This window comes from Quercus robur, chromosome 9, assembly GCF_932294415.1.
Source record: "Quercus robur chromosome 9, dhQueRobu3.1, whole genome shotgun sequence".
Classification (NCBI taxonomy): Eukaryota; Viridiplantae; Streptophyta; class Magnoliopsida; order Fagales; family Fagaceae; genus Quercus; species Quercus robur.
This window is the reverse complement of record NC_065542.1, coordinates 18,433,578-18,457,389: the sequence shown is the minus strand read 5'-3', so window position 1 is coordinate 18,457,389 and position 23,812 is coordinate 18,433,578. Positions and strand designations below refer to the sequence as shown.

Below are 23,812 nucleotides of genomic sequence, written 5' to 3'. Positions count from 1 at the left end.
GAGGCACGGGTTGGGGTGAAGGAACCACACCCGTTCCAGAGGCGCCGGATCCTTCCGAGACTCAAGGTGATGCGGTCTGGGCGGGGGGAGACACAGACTCAAAACAATCCTCCGTTTTCACAAGGTGGGGATGATATCTCTACCTCTTTTAGTCAAAATCCGAAGCAGGTACTGGTCGCATCAGATTCTTGGTGCGACAGTAGTAAGGTTTCCCGTCGTCAGCACCATCCGCTCTATTGCGAGCGTGGCTAACATGGAAGCTCATTAACTTCCTGTGTGGCCACCTGCGAATACTCCGCTCCCTGCACCTTTTCTTCATAGGTGCTAACCTCACGTTAGGTTCTTTTGTTGCCTGAGTTATAAGCATGCAAAAGTACCGAGGAATGGTTTCCTTAGACAACATTTTGGAACTGCTGCATCCCTCTTCTCTACACCTTTTCTTCTGCTTTTTCTTCATTCCCTTGTATCTTTTCTTTTTGCTTATGTAATTAGTTTTTAGTATAAGCTTATTCAAGCTCTTTCATTGTACGTTGTACTATTTCTTTATCTTAATAAAAGATGAATCTGTTTCCTTCTAGATACATTTTTTTTTTTTGCAGCAATTACTTTGTGAATGGGTGTACTACATATGTATTTTCCTTTAATGATACTTAGGGCAGGAAACCTTGTAACAAAAAGCTATTGATTTGAACTTATCAACATTATCAAATATAATAATGCTACCCACAATAGATTAAACTTATGAGACTAACCGAGATAACAGCTGAGTGCTCCGTAATGCGTGTGAGGCATCCGTCCGAGAATGAGAGACTCAAAATAAACCATCCGAGAGGGTTGCCGAGTAGTGAGGGACTTTGGCCGTGTTTTTGATAACACCTGGCCCCATCGAATTGTATTAGTTCCCTTGGTATTGAGGATTTGAGGATAAACTGGGGATTCCCTTCGGTCTAGGGATTAACCCAACTATTAATGAGTAACTCCTCCATGGGGTAGAGTCTGAGGACCATACAAGGCCTTGGTTCTGCCTAAAACCTTGTATTCTTTCTTTTAAGTAGTTGGTTTCCCCATAGGCTTGAGTCCGAGGACCGTACAAGGCCTTGGTTCTGTCCAAAACTTGTATTCTTTCTTTTAAGTAGTTGGTTTCCCCATAGGCTTGAGTCCGAGGACCGTACAAGGCCTTGGTTCTGTCCAAAACTTGTATTCTTTCTTTTAAGTAGTCGGTTTCCCCATAGGCTTGAGTCCGAGGACCGTACAAGGCCTTGGTTCTGTCCCAAACTTGTATTCTTTCTTTTACGTAGTTGGTTTCCCCATAGGCTTGAGTCCGAGGACCGTACAAGGCCTTGGTTCTGTCCAAAACTTGTATTCTTTCTTTAAACTAGTTGGTTTCCCCATAGGCTTGAGTCCGAGGACCGTACAAGGCCTTGGTTCTGTCCAAAACTTGTACTCTTTCTTTTAAGTAGTTGGTTTCCCCATAGGCTTGAGTCCGAGGACCGTACACGGCCTTGGTTCTGTCCAAAACTTGTATTCTTTCTTTTAAGTAGTTGGTTTCCCTATAGGCTTGAGTCCGAGGACCGTACAAGGCCTTGATTCTGTCCAAAACTTGTATTCTTTCTTTTAAGTAGTTGGTTTTCCCATAGGCTTGAGTCCGAGGACCGTACAAGGCCTTGGTTCTGTCCAAAACTTGTATTCTTTCTTTTAAGTAGTTGGTTTTCCCATAGGCTCGAGTCCGAGGACCGTACAAGGCCTTGGTTCTGTCCAAAACTTGTATTCTTTCTTTTACGTAGTTGGTTTCCCCATAGGCTTGAGTCTGAGGACCATACAAGGCCTTGGTTCTGTCCAAAACTTGTATTCTTTCTTTTAAGTAGTTGGTTTCCCCATAGACTTGAGTCCGAGGACCATACAAGGCCTTGGTTCTGTCCAAAACTTATATTCTTTCTTTTAAGTAGTTGGTTTCCCCATAGGCTTGAGTCCGAGGACCGTACAAGGCCTTGGTTCTATCCAAAACTTGTATTCTTTCTTTTAAGTAGTTGGTTTCCCTATAGGCTTGAGTCCGAGGACCATACAAGGCCTTGGTTCTGTCTAAAACTTGTATTCTTTCTTATTTCGAAGATTAGCCCCTCGACCAAGGTGGGGGGCGTTAGCTTGATGTTGGAAGCCCCTAGAGCTGCCCGTGCCATTGACACTGCGAGGCGTAGCCCCTAGCGGAAATTTATGTCGGAACAACAGCAGCGTGTTGCTGGAAATGAAGGAGCTTTCGCAGACCCTTGCTTGACAGAGACTTGACTCCACCGCCACCGGTGCCAATGCGCAAGCCTTCCCACAGACGGCGCCAATTGTAGGGACACGATTGTTCAACGACCCAAGAATAACATTGGGCTCGTATGTAAAGGGTCCGAACAATATAATTTGTAGAGTGTGGGTTTGAAAGGCTGGACCTTGGTCACTGGTTATATGAGGGTGGACTTGGCTTGACTAGCTAAGTCTTCCATCGGTGCGGCTTGTAGGGTTTAAGTCCTCGGACTACATCCGAGGAGCATAGTATCCTTCCCATTCTCCATTTTGTAGGATTTCTCCCCCTTCTGGGATCCCCTTCCCCCTTGGCTCTCTTTCCCTTTTATACTAGTGTTTACTTCTCGTTTAGTGTCCACGTGTAAGTTTTGCTTTTTGGGGTATAGACCCGTCCTATCAATCCATACATAGAGTGGTTGGGGGTAGTTGGAAAAGTTAAATAGCATGGTCTGGAGTATGGGTCTATCAGATGCAAGATTTCATACTACGGTGTTGGCAGCTTTCTCCTTTGTACTGAGTTTGTCATTTTCTTCAGGCGTTTTGTGAGGTGCCGAGTATAAGATCGTCCTCGGCCATATATTTGGGCCTTTTTCGGATTTTTACTTCGTGTCCTCGGAAGTCATTCTCCTTGGCTTGGATCTTGGGCCTTATTATGAAGTGGGCCGGGACCACAAATTCTTGGGCCCCACAAACCCTATTACCCTAATGTGCAAAGATTGAAAAAACCTTTTAATGTGTTTCATCTCGTGGCATTTTCAAAAAATACTTTGTGGCATTTTCAATAAAGACTTTCATAATTTAAATTTTCTCTCTCTTATGGTAACTAATTATTATTTTTTTAAATAAAACTTATTTTATTTATTTATTTTTGCATTGGTTAGAAATATTAAATAAATGTTTCACTCCTTCCTTGAGCTTGAACCAAAACCCCACGTTCCCCATGCACTTAAGGCATGGGGAGATATTTCGTTTATTATCCAGCTCAACTCACCTTGTGGTAATGTTCACTACTATTTATTATTGAAAATTAGTTGTAGGGATAAAGGCCCAAGATCATATATTGGTCTTTGGGTTTTGTCTGAGGATGTTGATAGATCCGAGGAGGAACAAACAGCTATTAGGAGTTCCCAATTAAAGTCTCAAAAGTAGGGGACGCGTGGAGGATGATCCGAGGAGGAACTCCTCCTCAAATATGATAAAAGCAGCTCAGATATGTATTTTGACAATTAAAGTGACCCTCCAAGAGGCTCCCATAATAGGAATGTGCCTTACGAACATACTAGAAAGAAGGAAGCCCAAAAATATCTAAGAGAAAGCTGCTACCACCGCATTAAATGCATTGCAGCTACTTTTCTGGCCGTATTTATGTGGAGAAGACCTCCGAACAGTGCTGCATTGGCTACCACAACTCACAGAAAGCAAGAGAGAGTGTTTGATGGGACGAGTACTCAAGTAGGGGCTCAGATGATCAACAAGTGTAAGACTAAGATAACCCAAAGGGAGCTATATAATGTGAGAGAGCCTTTATGAGAGGGAGATCGGAAAAATAGAGATAAAACACTGTAGCAATCTAAATTATCTTTGTATCCATTTGTGATTAATTTATACAAGAAGGACCTCCTCGGACTGAAAGTATATTAAGATCAAAATCTCTTATTTGTATTTGACTGTCATTCAAATCAAAACTAGCCGTTGTTCAGTTCATTATGGTCTAGTTATTCGACTCACTCTTTACAAATTTATTATATTGGATTCATTGGGCCAATATCCTATACGTTTTGGGTTTGGACTGTAAATCAAGACCCTACAAGTGATACATTGAAATGGATAATAAAAAAATTAATGAGAACTAATTTATTATTGTTTACATCTTAATAAGAAGTCCACTTATTCATTTGGACAAAACTTAGGTACAGTATTTTATGTGCTATTTTTAAAATTTTTCTTTTAAGATTTTGCCACACAGATACTTATCTAAAAAATACACTTCCATCCCTTGAAAAAAAATCCACGTGGCAGAATCTTAAAAGAGGAATTTAAGAAATAGCATCTAAGTACGGTACCTAAGTCTTGCTCTATTCATTTAACCCTTAGCCAATATCTTTTTATTTATTTTTTATTTTTTATTATTACCCTTTATTACTTTTTTTTTTTGTTGACAGGGAGCCCTTTATTATTTGAGAAATGCAACTTCTACAATATTTTCATAATATTTTTACAACAAGTCCTAAATGATAAATTGTTATCAGTTATAATTTGAATTCACTACTGAAATTACCCTTTTGTGCAGCAATAACAAGAATTATGAAAATATCATGGATATAATATTTTTCTCATTACTCACCTAGATTTTTTTTTTTTTTTTTGAGAAAGGCACTCACCTAGTTAAGCCCCTAAATTCTGGTTAATAGTAAACGACCTGCGTTTGCACACCGAGAGCATTAGAGCTCTATAAATAGTCGAAAGTGAAAAACTCGTAGATTTAAAAGGAAGAAAAGAAGTAATAATAAGCCAAGTGAAAGCGAAAGCCAAAGCAATCTAAGCTTTGAACAGAGTGCGCACAGCGAGATCGAGAGAGAGATCGTTCATCCATCATGATCTCGCAATTCTTCGTTCTATCGCAGCGCGGCGATAACATTGTCTTCCGTGATTGTGAGTTTTCTTTCTCTGAATTTTACCTCAAAATTTCAATAATCAAATCTGTACATTTCAACTAGAATGTTGCGTTGCAATTCGTATCCTTCCCATTCTCCCTTTTGTAGGATTTCTCCCCCTTCTGGGATCCCCTTCCCCCTTGGCTCTCTTTCCCTTTTATACTAGTGTTTACTTCCCGTTTAGTGTCGACGTGTAAGTTTTGCTTTTTGGGGTATAGACCCGTCCTATCAATCTATACATAGAGTGGTTGGGGGTAGTTGGAAAAGTTAAATAGCATGGTCTGGAGTATGGGCCTGTCAGATGCAGGATTCCATATTACGGTGTTGACAGCTTTCTCCCTTGTACTGCCCTTGTACTGTGATTGTCCTTTTCTTCAGGCGTTTTGTGAGGTGTTGAGCATAAGATCGTCCTCGTCGTATATTTGGGCCTTTTTCGGATTTTTACTTCGCATCCTCAGAAGTCATTCTCCTTGGCTTGGATCTTGAGCCCTATTATGAAGTGGACCGGGACCACAAATTCTCGGGCCCCACAATAGCCCCTCAAAATCCTCCTGCCCGACCTCCTAGTTGGGGAGGGGGGTTTTGGTGATATCGGGCTCAAACCATGGCTTGCCCAACTCTGTACTTTATTGATGTTGGTGTTTTTCCATGTGCATGGGAGGTGCGCCGAATTATGGGACGTCCTTCTAGATTTACTCACGTGGAGTCCTCGACGTTTCAGTGCTCGAGGCATGCCTTCACGAGGATATTCAAATCTTATGGTTGCAGAATGTGTTGGAAATTGAGCCAAAACCGTCTTGTCTGTAGCATTTCTTGGAAACCTGCATAAATTAAATGCCACCAATTTGCCCTTTATATAGGTAGGATAGGAGGTTACTCCCTTTACATATAAACCCCTCGGCCCCTTCAAATTCATAATCCTTCATCCATACTCACAGTCTTCATCTCCAGTGCAATCTTCCCTTAGAGCAATATGTTTGAGGCACGGGTGGGGGTGAAGGAACCACACCCGTTCCAGAGGCGCCGGATCCTTCCGAGACTCAAGGTGGTGCGGTCTGGACGGGGGAGACACAGACTCAAAACAATCCTCCGTTTTCACAAGGTGGGGATGATATCTCTACCTCTTTTAGTCAAAATCCGAAGCAGGTACTGGTCGCATCAGATTCTTGGTGCGACAGCAGTAAGGTTTCCCGTCGTCAGCGCCATCCGCTCTATTGCGAGCGTGGCTAACATGGAGGCTCATCAACTTCCTGTGTGGCCACCTGCGAATACTCCGCTCCCTGCACCTTTTCTTCATAGGTGCTAGCCTCACGTTAGGTTCTTTTGCTGCCTGAGTTATAAGCATGTAAAAGTACTGAGTAACTCCTCCATGAGGTAGAGTTTGAGGGCCATACAAGGCCTTGGTTCTGCCTAAAACCTTGTATTCTTTCTTTTAAGTAGTTGGTTTCCCCATAGGCTTGAGACCGAGGACCGTACAAGGCCTTGGTTCTGTCCAAAACTTGTATTCTTTTTTTTAAGTAGTTGGTTTCCCCATAGGCTTGAGTCCGAGGACCGTACAAGGCCTTGGTTCTGTCCAAAACTTGTATTCTTTCTTTTAAGTAGTTGGTTTCCCCATAGGCTTGAGTCCGAGGACCGTACAAGGCCTTGGTTCTGTCCAAAACTTGTATTCTTTCTTTTAAGTAGTTGGTTTCCCCATAGGCTTGAGTCCGAGGACCGTACAAGGCCTTGATTTTGTCCAAAACTTATATTCTTTCTTTTAAGTAGTTGGTTTCCCCATAGGCTTGAGTCCGAGGACCGTACAAGGCCTTAGTTCTGTCCAAAACTTGTATTCTTTCTTTTAAATAGTTGGTTTCCCCATAGGCTTGAGTCCGAGGACCGTACAAGGCCTTGGTTCTGTCCAAAACTTGTATTCTTTATTTTAAGTAGTTGGTTTCCCCATAGGCTTGAGTCCGAGGACCGTACAAGGCCTTGGTTCTGTCCAAAACTTGTATTCTTTCTTTTAAGTAGTTGGTTTCCCCATAGGCTTGAGTCCGAGGACCGTACAAGGCCTTGGTTCTGTCCAAAACTTGTATTCTTTCTTTTACGTAGTTGGTTTCCCCATAGGCTTGAGTCCGAGGACCGTACAAGGCCTTGGTTCTGTCCAAAACTTGTATTCTTTCTTTTAAGTAGTTGGTTTCCCCATAGACTTGAGTCCGAGGACCATACAAGGCCTTGGTTCTGCCCAAAACTTATATTCTTTCTTTTAAGTAGTTGGTTTCCCCATAGGCTTGAGTCCGAGGACCGTACAAGGCCTTGGTTCTATCCAAAACTTGTATTCTTTCTTTTAAGTAGTTGGTTTCCCCATAGGCTTGAGTCCAAGGACCGTACAAGGCCTTAGTTCTGTCTAAAACTTGTATTCTTTCTTATTTTCGAAGATTAGCCCCTCGACCAAGGTGGGGGGCGTTAGCTTGATGTTGGAAGCCCCTAGAGCTGCCCGTGCCGTTGACACTGCGAGGCGTAGCCCCTAGCAGAAATTTATGTTGGAACAACAGCAGCGTGTTGCTGGAAATGAAGGAGCTTTCGCAGACCCTTGCTTGACAGAGACTTGACTCCACCGCCACCGGTGCCAACGCGCAAGCCTTCCCACAGACGGCGCCAATTGTAGGGACACGATTGTTCAACGACCCAAGAATGACATTGGGCTCGTATGTAAATGCTCCGAACAATATAATTTGTAGAGTGTGGGCTTGAAAGGCTGGACCTTGGTCACTGGTTATATGAGGGTGGACTTGGCTTGACTAGCTAAGTCTTCCATCGGTGCGGCTTGTAGGGTTTAAGTCCTCAGACTACATCCGAGGAGCATAGTATCCTTCCCATTCTCCATTTTGTAGGATTTCTCCCCCTTCTAGGATCCCCTTCCCCCTTGGCTCTCTTTCCCTTTTATATTAGTGTTTACTTCCCGTTTAGTGTCCACGTGTAAGTTTTGCTTTTTGGGGTATAGACCCGTCCTATCAATCCATACATAGAGTGGTTGGGGGTAGTTGGAAAAGTTAAATAGCATGGTCTGGAGTATGGGCCTGTCAGATGCAGGATTCCATACTACGGTGTTGGCAGCTTTCTCTCTTGTACTGCCCTTGTACTGAGTTTGTCATTTTCTTCAGGCGTTTTGTGAGGTGCCGAGTATAAGATCGTCCTTGGCCATATATTTGGGCCTTTATCGGATTTTTACTTCGCGTCCTCGGAAGTCATTCTCCTTGGCTTGGATCTTGGGCCTTATTATGAAGTGGACCGGGACCACAAATTCTCGGGTCCCACAAACCCTATTACCCTAATGTGCAAAGATTGAAAAAACCTTTTAATGTGTTTCATCTCGTGGCATTTCCAAAAAAGACTTTGTGGCATTTTCAATAAAGACTTTCATAATTTAAATTTTCTCTCTCTTATGGTAACTAATTATTATTTTTTTAAATAAAACTTATTTTATTTATTTATTTTTGAATTGGTTAGAAATATTAAATAAATGTTTCACTCCTTCCTTGAGCTTGAACCAAAACCCCACGTTCCCCATGCACTTAAGGCATGGGGAGATATTTCGTTTATTATCCAGCTCAACTCACCTTGTGGTAATGTTCACTACTATTTATTATTTAAAATTAGTTGTAGGGATAAAGACCCAAGATCATATATTGGTCTTTGGGTTTTGTCTAAGGATGTTGATAGATCCGAGGAGGAACAAATAGCTATTAGGAGTTCCCAATTAAAGTCTCAAAAGTAGGGGACGAGTGGAGGATGATCCAAGGAGGAACTCCTCCTCGAATATGATAAAAGCAGCTCAGATATGTATTTTGACAATTAAAGTGACCCTCCAAGAAGCTCCCATAATAGGAATGTGCCTTACGAACATACTAGAAAGAAGGAAGCCCAAAAATATCTAAGAGAAAGCTGCTACCACCGCATTAAATGCACTGCAGCTACTTTTCTGGCCGTATTTATGTGGAAAAGACCTCCGAACAGTGCTGCATTGGCTACCACAACTCACAGAAAGCAAGAGAGAGTGTCTGATGGGACGAGTACTCAAGTAGGGGCTCAGATGATCAACAAGTGTAAGACTAAGATAACCCAAAGGGAGTTATATAATGTGAGAGAGCCTTTATGAGAGGGAGATCGGAAAAATAGAGATAAAATAGTGTAGCAATCTAAATTATCTTTGTATCCATTTGTGATTAATTTATACAAGAAGGACCTCCTCGGACTGAAAGTATATTAAGATCAAAATCTCTTATCTGTATTTGACTGTCATTCAAATCAAAACTAGCCGTTGTTCAGTTCATTATGGTCTAGTTATTCGACTCACTCTTTACAAATTTATTATATTGGACTCATTGGGCCAATTTCCTATACGTTTTGGGTTTGGACTGTAAATCATGACCCTACAAGTGATACATTGAAATGGATAATAAAAGAATTAATGAGAACTAATTTATTATTGTTTACATCTTAATAAGAAGTCCACTTATTCATTTGGACAAAACTTAGGTACAGTATTTTAGGTGCTATTTAAAAAAATTTTCTTTTAAGATTTTGCCACACAGATACTTATCTAAAAAATACACTTCCATCCCTTGAGAAAAAATCCATGTGGCAGAATTTTAAAAGAGGAATTTAAGAAATAGCATCTAAGTACGGTACCTAAGTCTTGCTCTATTCATTTAACCCTTAGCCAATATCTTTTTATTTATTTTTTTATTTTTTATTATTACCCTTTATTACTTTTTTTTTTTTGGTTGACAGGGAGCCCTTTATTACTTGAGAAATGTAACTTCTACAATATTTTCATAATATTTTTACAACAAATCCTAAATGATAAGTTGTTATCAGTTATAATTTGAATTCACTGCTGAAATTACCCTTTTGTGCAGCAATAACAAGAATTATGAAAATATCATGGGTATAATATTTTTCTCATTACTCACCTAGATTTTTTTTTTTTTGAGAAAGGCACTCACCTAGTTAAGCCCCCAAATTCTGGTTAATAGTAAACGACCTGCGTTTGCACACCGAGAGCATTAGAGCTCTATAAATAGTCGAAAGTGAAAAACTCGCAGATTTAAAAGGAAGAAAAGAAATAATAATAAGCCAAGCGAAAGCGAAAGCCAAAGCAATCTGAGCTTTGAACAGAGTGCGCACAGCGAGACCGAGAGAGAGATCGGTCATCCATCATGATCTCGCAATTCTTCGTTCTATCGCAGCGCGGCGATAACATTGTCTTCCGTGATTGTGAGTTTTCTTTCTCTGAATTTTACCTCAAAATTTCAATAATCAAATCTGTACATTTCAACTAGAATGTTGCGTTGCAATTCGTACTCCAATTAGATCTCGGAAGCATTACTATTCCGAAAGCGATTTGATTTGCTTTATACTCGATTCAATTCAATCTATATCTGGTTCATTTGAATTTTCTTGCATTTAGTTGATATTTCATAGATCCAGTGAAAATTTTCTACATCACACGTGATTCTACTAGATTTATGCGGAGTTGAGGTAAAAATGAGGCTTGGTAAGAAAGTAAAATTGAAATATAACAATGAAAATTAGGTTTAGAGAAGGTAAAAAAAATAAAAAAATAAAAAATAAAGAAATGATTTGGTGAGCTATATATTTATGAAGAATTTTGCATGACAATGTGGCATTGTTCTTTCAAAATGACATATAGTAAGCGGAATCGGCTTTACAATGTTTAGGGAAAAGGAAACATATTGTTTTTTGTAATGATGAAGTGCGTGATTGTTAGGTCTAAACGCTATACTCTTAGCCGATCAGGGGTGGATGCCCTTGGATTACCCGGGGTTTTACTGGTTGGCAGCAAGTCCAAAGGGCTCTTCTTTTGAACGGCTCCCTACTTAAAAAAAAAAAGAAAAGAGGTTATGAATTCAAACATGAAATGGAACTTTGTGCAATTACCTATACTCTTAACATATTAAAATAATATCGGCGATGTATGTACTTTTTATCGTTTTGTAACAAATATGGGTTTGATTTATTTTTCGAGTAATCTATTCCATCTATTCATGTTCCACCCTTTGGTCGTTTAGAAAATGTTCCTAATGTATGTTGATTTTAGTAAGAATGACTGTGTAGTTATAGAAAATTGGTGATAAATTAACCTAAACATGATCTCTCAGTAATATTATCATCATAGCTGAAGCATTACGTAGCAGATGCACTTTTCTAGGTTGGTCTTCTCTGATTTTACGATATTTCTATGATAACTTTGTGCTTGTAAAATGTCAGTATCTAGTTCATTTAGATTTTCTGATATATAGAAGTACTGTTATACTGTTTTGCCGTTAGCTATTTAATAATGAAACCTAGCATTTGAGAATATATGATATCTGTCTTGCAGATCGCGGTGAAATACAAAAGGGAAGCACAGAAATATTCTTCCGTAAAGTGAAGTTTTGGAAAGAGGATGGGCAAGAGGAGGCACCACCTGTCTTTGTAGGTATTATCTTACTGAAGAATGTCAGGCAATATGTTTCCTTAGATGCCAAACTGCTGATTTATATGAAGTGAAAGATTCACACAATTACTTCACATTACTGTTCCTGTATGTGTCCTTAAAAACATTCTGATAGTTAATGGTCTAAAATTTACGAAGTGTCTTCTGGGTACATAGATTTTTTACATTGAGAGTTCAACAATAACTGTCTGGTTTATTACAGTAAAATTTTCATTGGAAGTCTCTGAAAGGAAGGACTGTAATGTGCTGGAAATGTTTTCGAAGAGATGAATCAATCTAGCTCTTTTAAGTTTATATCTTTTAATCATATGTCTCATTGTTGGTGTTGTTCTCTGGATATTTTCATCTTTGCATTGAAAGTTCAAAAATAATTGTCTGCTTCCTATCCAATTCACTTTTGCTAGAAGTCTTGAAAGGATGGTATGTGGATTTGAGTCCTTTTAGTGGGATACATTAATTCAATTTCTTAATTGTAATTACTTTTTATTTATTAATTATTATTGGATTAGAATACTTGAGAATTTTTTAAAGGTAAAAATAAATACTATATTATCACATCTGCCTTTTCTGGGAGAGATATTGATAAACCAAAGTAGAGGACTCAATCATCTGCACTAACTTAAGAAATTTCTCCCCCCACCCCTAACCACAATAAAGCCTTATTTCCAAAACTTTTTGAGCCTCGGCTGCACATCCCCAACAGAATAATCAGGGTCAATTGTATATATTCGTCTCCCCCATTCTATTATATTCAAAATCATTCTCTATGTTACCTCTTAAATTGACACGACTTTTTTTACTGTTTCTACTAATGTTATTTTAAGCTTCCTTTACTTTTTTTGTTCACTCAGCTTGAATCAACTCAATATTTCTTGCTAGTGTATTAATCACTCTCCTCTGCACCAAACCATCTCAAACAACTCTGTATCATTTTCATCTTTTCATCAGTAGGGGTCACCCTTATCTTTATGCAAATTTCCTCATTTCAAATCTTATTTGTGCATGTATTTCCATGTATCGATCTTAATATTCTCATTTGAGGTACACTCATTTTATGAACATATTTCTTCTTAATGGCCTGGCTTTTAGTAGTTGGTCTTATAGCAATATTATAAAATCTTTCCTTTAACTTTATAGGTATGCTATCACACAATACTCTTGATTTGCTTGTTCGCTTCATCCGCCCTACTCTGTTTCAATATGATTCAAATCATTTTCGATCTCTTTATCTTTATGAATTATTGGTTCAAGATATTGCAAGCATTTACTCTTTGGTTTCTCTTAACCATTTCGTCTTACCACTCTTTCATCTTTATTTCTACCCTTACCTATCAAAAAAAAAAAAAAAAAACTTTATTTCTACGCTCCTCCCTAAAAAGGGGGGAGAGTGGCCCTCATTTGAACTAAAGTTAGTACTTAGTATACAAGAAATATCAAGAGCTCTGTGTCAATATGAAAAATTTCAAAATCCTGCTGTATTGTGACAGGGATGATTTTTACTAGCAAAAATAGGCGCAAAATGGCTTCACACTCTTCATTACACCCTTTAAAGTTGATATTAGGATGTGATTTCCCCGTCCTCATGTTCTCTCCAGTTGGTCACAACACCAAAACGTGCCCAAAAGAAACAAATATTATTATTCAGAAGTTGCAATAATTTCATTAGTATTAAACTTCACCTGCACAGATATTGTTTTGTTAAATTTGCTTATCTGTTTTTGATATGATGTGTAGATTATTTATTTACTTTAATGATTTATACGGTGCAGTGTGCTGATTTTTCTTTCTAATGTGTCTTTTCCATTGGTAGAATCTGGATGGTGTAAACTACTTCCATGTGAAGGTTGTTGGATTGTTTTTTGTTGCAACCACAAGAGTTAATGTGTCACCCTCTCTCGTCTTGGAGCTTTTACAAAGGATTGCCCGTGTCATTAAAGATTACCTTGGGATTCTGAATGAAGAATCATTGCGGAAAAATTTTGTGCTTGTGTACGAGTTGCTTGATGAAGTTATAGTAAGCATCTTGTCATGCTGAGTCAATTCATTGGTCTTATATTTATTAAGCCTATGTACCGTGTTACTAATACCGGACTGTACCACCAGTTAAACGGTAATACCCGTGTTCCGTGATATTTTCTGGACTGGTATGGAGTGTAATACCACTCAAGCAGTCATACCGTGACCTGCGGCTAAAAGACATAATGCTTTGAATAAAAATTCATAAAAAGGATGCAAAAGTTATCACACTTCTGACAAAAATAAAATTACTTTTTGACTTTTTTGTGCGTGTTTAAGTCAATTACTCAAACATAATAACTAGCTTGTAGCCTTTTAAACGTATTCTCTCCCTTTTGCAACAGTGAATTGTCATTCCATTCTCTACTAAAAAGTTATTTTGTTTTTATTATTATTATTATTTTTTATTTACTATTTTGGTAAAATCTTGAATTTAAAAATTAAGACTGTACCAATTTTTTTAAGGTAAAATTTTTATTTTTGAACTTTTATGGGATATCTGATATGTAGACTTTTGGATTATAGGATTGGGTATATTTACATAAATTGATGTATTTATTTTTATTTTTATATTTTCTAAATTTATGTCATTGATATAGTTTTTTATTTTAATATATTTGAATGACCTAATTTTATTTGAATTTAGTTAATTTATATAATTATATAATATATTAATTAATTAGTAATAAGCCTATAGTTCAACCATTGAGCCACTGGTTGAACTAGTTAACCAATCTTTCAGCCGGTTCAACCCTCAGTTCAGTTATGATAACTATGCTAAGTATAAATCTCCTTCCCCCGTCCCCTCCAAATTTTCGTTCCTTTTCTTTTTGGCTCTACTAATGTAGTAACTTGATCTTGCTAATTAATTGTCAATTTATCATCTACTTTGCTTAGTGTTGAAGAACTGACTATCTCATTATCCTTACTGTATGAGTTTAGGAATTTTGAGCATTCTGCATATTTAAAGTATTCTTGTATTTGAAAATGTTCATTCTTCCTTATATATTCTTCCTAATAATACATTTGGCCGATCTCGATTAGTCTGTTGAGGATCTATAGCCACCCAAAATTTTGGTACTAAGGCTTGGTTTATTGTTCTTCTTGTTGTAAATTCTGCATAACAATTGTAAGCAATAGATCTGAACGTGATTTGTATGAGTAATTCTTGTGAGAAAATTATTCAATTTGGAGTTTTGCATCAAAGTATAGCACATATAAAAATCAAATTGAGTTTCTGATGGAGCATAATTGTGGCTTTCTTTCTGTTTTAGATGTGTTATAGATCTCCATTCTGCAGTAAATAAGTTTTGACACTTCATTGAACCTGCTTGATTTTATTTATTGATCGCACTTTCTGAAACATGTTGGATTGTATTTCACTGCCAGGATTTTGGTTATGTACAAACAACATCCACCGAAATGTTGAAGTCTTATGTTTTTAATGAGCCAATAGTGGTTGAAGATGCACGTTTGCAATATTCTGCCCTTTTTATGGTATGATGTCATCTGATTAATTTACTTCTCCAATAATGGGACTTTAAATGGTGTCTGTTTTTTTCTTCTTGCACGTCTCTTCCTATTGATTCCTGATATATGGATGTCTGCAGCAAGGGACGAAAAGAATGCCAGGAACAGCTGTCACAAAATCTGTTGTAGCAAATGACCCTACGGGTAGGAGGAGGGAGGAGATTTTTGTCGATCTAATTGAGAAAATCAGCATCACCTTTAGCTCAAGTGTGCGTACTTCTGTCTTCATTTCACTCTAATATCGGTGATTATTCCAATTTCAGTGTTGTCACATGTGGTATAATTTTTACATTATCTACCTAATAAGTGACAGGTGAAGGAAGTTAACTATGTTTAGTGGCACTACATAATAAGTTAGAATCAAGCCCCTGTACATATTTTTAATGGTAACGAGATAAAAACAGAATCCTTTGATGCTAAGAGCCTTGTAGCTCAACTCGCACCTCCTGATGTTTTCAATGGAGCCGTCTAGAGTTCAAATCCCCTCTCCCACAATTATCGATTTTTTTTTTTGGCCCGGGGGGTAAGGGGGTGTGAATTCTGTGTCTCAATAGTTATGCCTAGAAACTGACACTAAATCAGCATTTAAAAGAGTGCAACGTTACACATGATCCATTGAATTCTAAGAGTCTTTATCTTTGTGTAGTTAACTTGCTTCTTCAGTGTAGAAATGGAACTAGCTTAGCCTCTATGATTGACCATCTCCATCCTACAGATGCTCATGTTGTACATATATCATATGCCTTTCATCAATTTTATTCTATTTTGGCAAATCCAAGGTAAATCTGTGTTTCTTATAAAAATAAATAAATAAAAAATAATAGAAAAACAAAAAACAGTAGCAATTCCTCACAAGGCCCCTAATCTTCATAATTGATAGCTAAAAATTCTACATGTGATAATTCTACACAAAAAACAGCCAATCCACTACCATACCACTGCATTTTTTTGGTTATGATAAAGTAAATAAATTATTTATTGGAAAAGACTACATGAAATTGAAGCCAAGAGCCTTGTAGCTCAATTAGTTGGCATCTACTGGTATTTCCAAGACATCCAGGATTCAAATCCCCCTTTCCTGTTGTATCTATCAAATTATCAAGAAGGCTTATGTGGCTAATTGGAGATGGGACTAGAGTGAAATTTTGGCATGATGTCTGGTGTGGGGATAATCCTTTGAGTATGTGTTTTCCAGATTTATTCAAAATCAGTAATGATAAGGAGGCTTATGTAGCTGATCTCGTGCAGTTTCCTAACGGGGTTCTTTTTTGGGACTTGGAATTTTTGTGAGAAATTCATGATAGGGAATCAGATTCTTTGTTTGTTTTTTGGGATGTTATATGTGGAGTCTTATTGAGAGGTATTGGTGAGGATAAGATGTGTTGGACACCTGCTAAGAGCAAGGGCTTTGAGGTAAGTAGTTATTATCAGGCTTTGTTGGGTGTATGTACTCAGTCCTTCCCTTTGAGAAGTGTTTGGAAGCAAAAGGTTCCTTCCAGAGTGACGTTTTTTGTTTGGACTGCAGCTTTAGGAACTATCTTGACTATTGATAATTTACGTAAGAAGAAGGTGTTGATTCTAGATTGGTGTTGTATGTGCCAAAGTAATGGAGAATTGGTAGACCATCTTTTACTACATTGTCCTATTGTTTATGAGTTGTGGTCTATGGTGTTCACCTTGTTTGGTATCTATTGGGCGGTGCCAAAGACTATGGTTGAGCTCCTTGCATGTTGGCAAGGAAATTTTGGTCATCATCGTAATGGTGTTATTTGGATGGCTGTCCCTCTTTGTTTGATGTGATGCATTTGGCGAGAGAGAAAGTTTTGAAGATTCTGAAAGGACTATAGTTGATTTAAAACTTTTCTTCTTTATAAGTCTATTGGACTGGGTGTCTATCATAGGAAGTCATTCTATTTTTTCAGTCTATGATTTGATGGATGCTTGTAATTTATGTATTTGATTATTTTGGTCCCCTGCTGTATACTTCTTGTATACTTGAGTGACTCATTATTATGTATTTGAATAAAATTTTCTTTACTTATAAAAAAAAAAAAAATCTATCAAATTATCAAAAAGACTACATGGAATTGAACACACAGAATTCTAAAGAACTACCATACCACCACACATATTCCGGAATATACCTGTTTAGGGGGTAAGTACTTTCAAACCTCATCTCTCCTTCTCAATCACTCGTCCTTTCTTTGTGATCTTCATGAGAAATTCCTCAGCTTTCTTTATAGCTAAGCAGTGATAATTGCATCTTCTATCTTCTTTCTCATTAGCCTCCATCTTCTAACCATTTGCTTTTTATTTTACTATGTCATGTTATCTATTGTATATTTCTTAATCTTATTTAGTCTCAAGGGAAAATTTATGCATTAAAAAAAAAGGCATTGCCCACAAGCATTGTGTGCACTTAATATACAGTTTTTTTCCTATTTAAAGATAACCATGACAGCTATCTGCTTTATTCTTTTATAATCAATTTTAAGTTCATAATATCAATCCTATATTGCTTGTGTCATGTCAATAAATGTCTTTGTTGATGGTTTTGTCTAAAGATTGATGTTGTTTTTTTGTTTTTGTGCCCCCCCCCCCCCCCCCCCCCCCCCCCCCTTCTCTTCTTTTTTTGGTTCCTCACTGCTCAGTTCATTACTTAATTAAAACTTAAGCAATCTGTTGTGAGCTCACTTTTAGTTCTATAATTTTATGTATTCAGTATATTGCACTTATCAAATAATAATAATAATAATAATAATGATAATATGGTGTTTACACATTTGGTTCTCAACCTTTGTCCCATGTTTCAGAATGGTCCCTATCATTTCAAATGTTTTAGTTTAGTCCTTAACCTTTTAAAGTTATGTCAAAAAGGTCATCGCCATCGGTTGGCGGATGGAAAAGTCTAACATGGCAAACAGAAGCACTAAATCAAGCACTGATGTCGACAAGGAGCCAAGTGGCAGTTTTTATTTTATTTTAATTTTTTTTTTAAAAACAGCAGCTTGTTAAAGAGAACATGTGCTATGCATGTGAAGAGCAGAATTTGGGGATTTCACATCTTAAATCCCTAGCTCAACATATAGACGTCAACAAAGAGGGATTTCAGGAAATCTCTTCTTTGGGGCATTTCTTAACCCTGTTCTTTATGAGGAATGGAAGTGGTTTCCCTACCATTTCCAATCCTTGACACACACCCACAGAGGAAAGAAATTTTATCCCCCAGCAACTGACCTCTAACAAGGCACCCTAATTATTTGACCAATTTTAGATCTAAATTCTAAAATCCCATTTGGAGGAAATAAGGAATTCATTTCGAGCTCACTGTAGTCAATAGTCATGAACTCAAACCAAGTGAGTGGGCATTAAATTCTTATTTAGAGAAAGTGAAAATTTGGAGCCTTTTGATTTTGAATGAAACAAAAAGAACCCACATGGAAGGGATCAAGAGAAGTTATGATGGATGAGAGTGATGACGAGGCATCACACAGAGAGGAGCGGCTAAGTCCAAACTTGCTCTCACCTTAACAACAACACTATTTAGTACTCTCCCAGATGGACCCAAAAACTTGACCTGCCCACCATTGTCTTTCCTGACCACAACAACCCCTGGTGCTACCTGGCTTCAAATTCAAAACTTGACTCAGTGATTGGAAGCCAATCATCTTGAGGATCAAGCTTAGTCATCCTCAGAGCCTTCCTCACGGGGCTTCCAAGTGGAAATCCAATACTTCAAATGTGAAATCCCCAAAATTGGTTCCTCTACGCACAGGTTTTTTTTCAGCAGCTGATTTTTTTCAACTGTCACCTGGGATCCATGTCAGCATCAAAGCGTGATTTAAGTGTTTCTGTTTACCATGTCAGACTTTCATATCAACTAATTGACAGAAGGGACCTTTTGAAACACGTTTAAAAGGTTAGACCTAAATTGTATCATTTGAAAGGTTAGGGATCATTTTGAAACATGGGGCAAAGGTTGAGAACCAAATGTGTAATTAAACCAATAATTTTGTGTGGACTGTACTATCAATTTGTTGGATGCATCATGTGGATCTAAACTCAAGGTTGATCTCTCTTTGAAAAATTTCTTCATAGTACATTAAATTTATGATAATCTTCCTTTTTCATACGTCTCATTTTGGTGATCTTTTTCTAGATAGTCTTATTTATTACATTCATTCTTTTATTGGTTATATGTTTCTTAGTTCATCACTACTTAAACCATTGTTAATCAGTATAAAGTTGTTTAAACAGGGATATATACTGACTTCTGAGATAGATGGTACCATTCAAATGAAAAGCTATCTCACTGGCAATCCAGAAATACGATTAGCTCTTAATGATGACCTGACTATAGGAAGAGGAGGGAGATCAGTATTTGGTATGTTTCTTTGGTTTTTACCGGCAGCATATCTGATACAATAATTCTAAAAATTGACTTTTCCATTATGATTGTGATGCTCTCAATTTGTTCACTTGCATCAACATGTAAAACTTTCAAGTTTAAAAGCTATATTTCCAGTAATGTTGTTTAAGATAATATTTTTAAAGGTGTAATGCTGTTTATTCTTAAAATTGTCCATGGTGATATATATTTTTGTTCTATGAGGTTACCTTCTTCCTTTAAATTTTTTTTTAATTAATTAACTATTTTTTTAAAGCTTTTTGTTTGTTATAGACTTATAGTATGAAATATCTGGTTACTGTCGCTGGTAATGATGCCTTGTATCCATTTTCCAAATAAATGTTACCAGGGATTCGTTATACTTTTAAATCTTACTTTTACCATTACATTTGTTTCTGCTGCTTTCCATGATAGATTACAGGAGTTCATCTGGGACTGGAGCAGTGATATTGGATGATTGTAATTTTCATGAATCTGTACATCTAGATAGTTTCGAAATGGACAAAACTTTGAGCTTGGTGAGTGAAATCAAGATAAATTAGCTTGGAAAATTTTTTAAATTAAAAAAAAAAAAAAACTTATTTATTTGTTCATGTTGTCTAAACTGGTGCTTAATCATGTTAATTCTATCAGGTACCACCAGATGGTGAATTTACAGTCATGAACTATCGATTGACTCAGGAGTTCAAACCTCCTTTTCGTGTAAACACTTTGATTGAAGAAACAGGAGCCCTTAAGGTCAATACTGTCCTTGTTTATAATTAAGTTTGAACTATCATTGGAAATGTTAATAAGAGCTAGTGTAAGTTTCATTTAAACCCTATAATTTAGGGGCTGTAGGTATTAAACCTAATTGGATAAGTAATAAGTTACCTTTTGAAACTATAGGATTACTTTTTGGAACCTCAAGATTTAATTTATTATGTTTTGAAATTTCAGGGTTTAATTTGTTATTTTTAAAACTATAGGGTTGAATATGTTACTCCCTCTAAATTATAGGGTTGAAAATGTAATTTTTATAAAGAACTATTCGTATGTAATAAAATGGGTGCCTTTGCCATATGTCATCATATCAATTTTTTATTTTCCTCCTGGCTTTATATGATTTTTAATTTTAACATGTGACTGAACATAATAATACCTTTCAGTTATATTGAAAGGTCACCAAGCAAATGCTGATGTTATAGTAAAATCTTTATCCTTTAACTCTGGTACAAACATCTTAAGAGTTACAATTGTAGGCTGAAGTAATTATTAAAGTACGTGCGGAGTTTTCCTCAAGCATTACTGCAAACACAATTATGGTTCAGATGCCACTACCAAAATATACTACGAGGTATTATTCTATACCATCTGTCTATTATTTGATAAGGTCAGCAAAAGTTTGTGATGCTATTTGATGCTTCAGAGCTGAGGTCCTTGATTTACCAATTTTGCAGTAGAAATTTATCCATGAACCGCATAAATTTGCTTACCTTCTAGTGAATGTAATTAATCAGAAAAGTAATACAAAGTTTTATGATCGGTTATGGATTCTGAATAGACTAAAGTGGAAAAGTAATGCTATGTTAAAGAAAGTTTGACCTGTTATGTTCATGCGGATGGAGATAGAAGCTTGTTATTAGTTATGAGATGGTTCTTCATCATTTTTATTTTATTTTTTAAAAATAAAGAGTCAACACACAGGCCACGCTGTTGGACAGAGCACATTGTATTACAGTATTCAATGTTCGCTCATTAGATTATCAATTGATGTTTTTTCAGAGCTAGTTTTGAGTTGGAACCTGGAGCAATTGGACAGACAACAAATTTCAAGGAAGCAAATAGGAGACTTGAATGGGGTCTAAAGAAGGCAATGATCTCTTATTAATACTCTCATGGCTGTTTGTTTTGGTTAATAGCCAATTCCCCCCTCCCCCTTTGTTATAACCATCGAATTGTTTAAAATAATAAAATAAAGCTCCATAGCCAATTTTATTATGTTTCCTTGTGCCAAAATTTTTTTAAAAAAGATAGATTAAAGTTACTAATGCATGTCCTACACAACAGATTGTTGGTGGATCTGAACATACTCTGCGTGCAAAGCTAACATTTTCTCCGGAATCACATGGTATGATTTATCAATCAGCTATGATCAGTCGTAATATAAGTATCATAGTTGATGATCCCAGTAATTGTGTTTAATTTCTTACTAATTCATTGTGATTGATGTATTTCCTTATGTGTGCAACATTTATTGCTCATGACAGGAAATATTACAAAAGAATCTGGGCCAGTTAGCATGACTTTCACAATACCAATGTATAATGCTTCCAGGCTTCAGGTAAAGCCAAGTCCTGATTTTGCTCATTGGTTATAATATGCTCATTGCTGGGAACTTAACCATATTGTACCCACACATTTAACCCATGAGATGGATTGTAATTTGTAAGCTCTGATATTAATTTGTTTTGTTCTACCGTCATTAGTTTGAACGTTCAATTGAACTGTTTGCTGTTATGATTTGGTCCTGTTTGCTATTTCTGAGCATGTGTTGTGTGGGTCAGATCAGGCTGCTAGTCTAATCAGCAGTAATGCCTAATGTGACATGGGTCAAAACAAAAGCTTGTTTATAATGATTTAAATACTTGATCTGAACTAGGTCAGATCATAAGTAAGGCTGGTATTTTTATGGCCAGAATACTCTAGAGTCTTGTGGTTCTTACCCCTCGAACACCCTACCTTCCCCCTGGGAAAAGTTACAAAGTCCAGTAAACTGCGGCCTGTTAGATCGGGCATTGCTTGGTCCTGTTTTAATGCTTATAGTTTTCTTGTGTGTGGTTAACAAGGAGGGTTTATACCATGCAATTTTGTGGCTGTAATTATTGTTGGAACCAACTGAATGATAATTTTATTGTGCAATAGATGTGTTTTCTGGTTTAGTAAGCTAAATTCTATTTCCTTTTGAGTGCCTTTGTAGATGCTCAAGTCTTACATGTTTTTGGTGCAGGTGAAATACTTGCAGATAGCAAAGAAATCCGGAACTTCTAATCCATATAGGTGGGTGAGATATGTTACTCAGGCCAATTCGTATGTTGCTCGTATATGATGCGGTTAAAACTTCCTGTTGCCACCATTTTTTTATAACCAAAAAAAAAAAAAAAAAAAAAAAAAAAGGGGTTAAAAGAGAGGGCGATCAAAATGGCTTCCCTACCTGGACATGACCATAGTTGCCCCCACTTTTGTTGCTAGCTTATCATTCTAGTTGAATTATACATCAAAGTTGTATTCATGTTTTTTGCATTTGATTCTTGTGCTAGTTGCTTTTTATCTAGATTGGGTTCTTGTCTCTCTAGTTAGCATTGTTTGTTAAACATACAACATTTAAATAAGTGTCTGGACATTTTTTAAGAATGGAATGTGATACATTAAATGTAATGATTCTGAGCCCTTGGCCACTAAGACGCGTGATAATGGAGGAGTTGGGGTCCAATCAATCAGTTTGCCTACTGCCAGGTGGTAGTAGTATAATGAAGGCTATGAAGCTAAGAACAAACAGATGAATTTCCAATGACTTCCATGATAGAGTTCTGCTATATCTGGCGAGCCCATCTACCAAGCAGTTTGATAATTGTGCCATGGATAAGTGGTTCAACCAACAGTAGACAGCCATTCCATACATCCCTGTTTATCGCCCTCTATAAAACACTGTCAAACTTTGCTTGCAAACCATTCTCATAGGAAGCCTAACTTTCTTTTGAATTGCCAATCAAAGATTGTAATCCAGACATGAATTGTCCCAAGAAAATGTGCATTCTATTCTTTGCAATGCTGCTAATAAGTGGCAGTGAAGTTCTTGCCTCCCGCTTCCTTGCAGAAACAACACTGCCTGAGGTTCCCGTGCTTCCTAAGCCTGAACTCCCGCCTCTTCCTACACTGCCAAACTTGCCTAAACCTGAGTTTCCGACTGCCTCATGTGGCAAAGCCTGAACTGCCTCCATTGCCTAAACTGCCTGAATTGCCACCTTTGCCCCCATCTCCCAGATCTGCCAAAACCAACATTGCCTACAATCCCATTCCCAAGCCTTCCAAAGGACATACCCGTTTCTTCTTTACCCTACCCCACTCAACTTCTAGTCCTTGAGTTTCCATGCTTGGCATTCAAAATCACATCTTATTAAATCTAGTATATGCGGATCCATCTGGGTAATTTGTGCAGCATTGGTGTTAGTATTACCCGCAGTGTGTTTTCTTTGTGTGTGGAAATTCCATGTGTTTTCTTGTAATTGTGGTAGATTTTATATAGGGGATGTGTAATATCTTTTCTTTTTTGAATTTATATGTGCGTTTTCTTGTAATAGTGGCTGCTTCTCTCAAAGAGGTGTAATATCTGTTCTGTTTCAATCATATATATATTGTTGTGGCTTAGTTTCATCA

General features: G+C 37.2%; 1 protein-coding gene across 2 annotated transcripts; it reads left to right on the top strand.

The window, feature by feature from the left end:
- The first annotated feature begins 4,800 nt into the window (after positions 1-4,800).
- Positions 4,801-23,812, top strand: LOC126700598 (AP-4 complex subunit mu). 2 transcript variants are annotated; one of them, XM_050398812.1, is made up of 13 exons: positions 4,801-4,941; positions 11,326-11,420; positions 13,253-13,456; positions 14,848-14,955; positions 15,069-15,197; positions 19,246-19,372; positions 19,811-19,914; positions 20,030-20,134; positions 20,638-20,732; positions 21,161-21,248; positions 21,446-21,506; positions 21,646-21,719; positions 22,386-23,812. In XM_050398812.1, the coding sequence occupies exons 1-13, from the start codon at positions 4,884-4,886 to the stop codon at positions 22,482-22,484; spliced, it is 1,347 nt and encodes a 448-aa protein (XP_050254769.1). In that variant the 5' UTR covers positions 4,801-4,883; the 3' UTR covers positions 22,485-23,812. The 2 variants fall into 2 exon arrangements, with proteins under 2 accessions (XP_050254769.1, XP_050254768.1); XM_050398811.1 differs by lacking the exon at positions 4,801-4,941 and adding an exon at positions 10,018-10,199.

Bases quoted from the DNA above. Each gene is read 5' to 3' on its own strand.
- LOC126700598 (XM_050398812.1), top strand. From the start codon at position 4,884: ATGATCTCGCAATTCTTCGTTCTATCGCAGCGCGGCGATAACATTGTC. The intron at 15,198-19,245 runs GTGCGTACTTCT...TTGTTTAAACAG, and splicing joins GCATCACCTTTAGCTCAAGT to GGATATATACTGACTTCTGA. The intron at 21,249-21,445 runs GCAATGATCTCT...CCTACACAACAG, and splicing joins TTGAATGGGGTCTAAAGAAG to ATTGTTGGTGGATCTGAACA.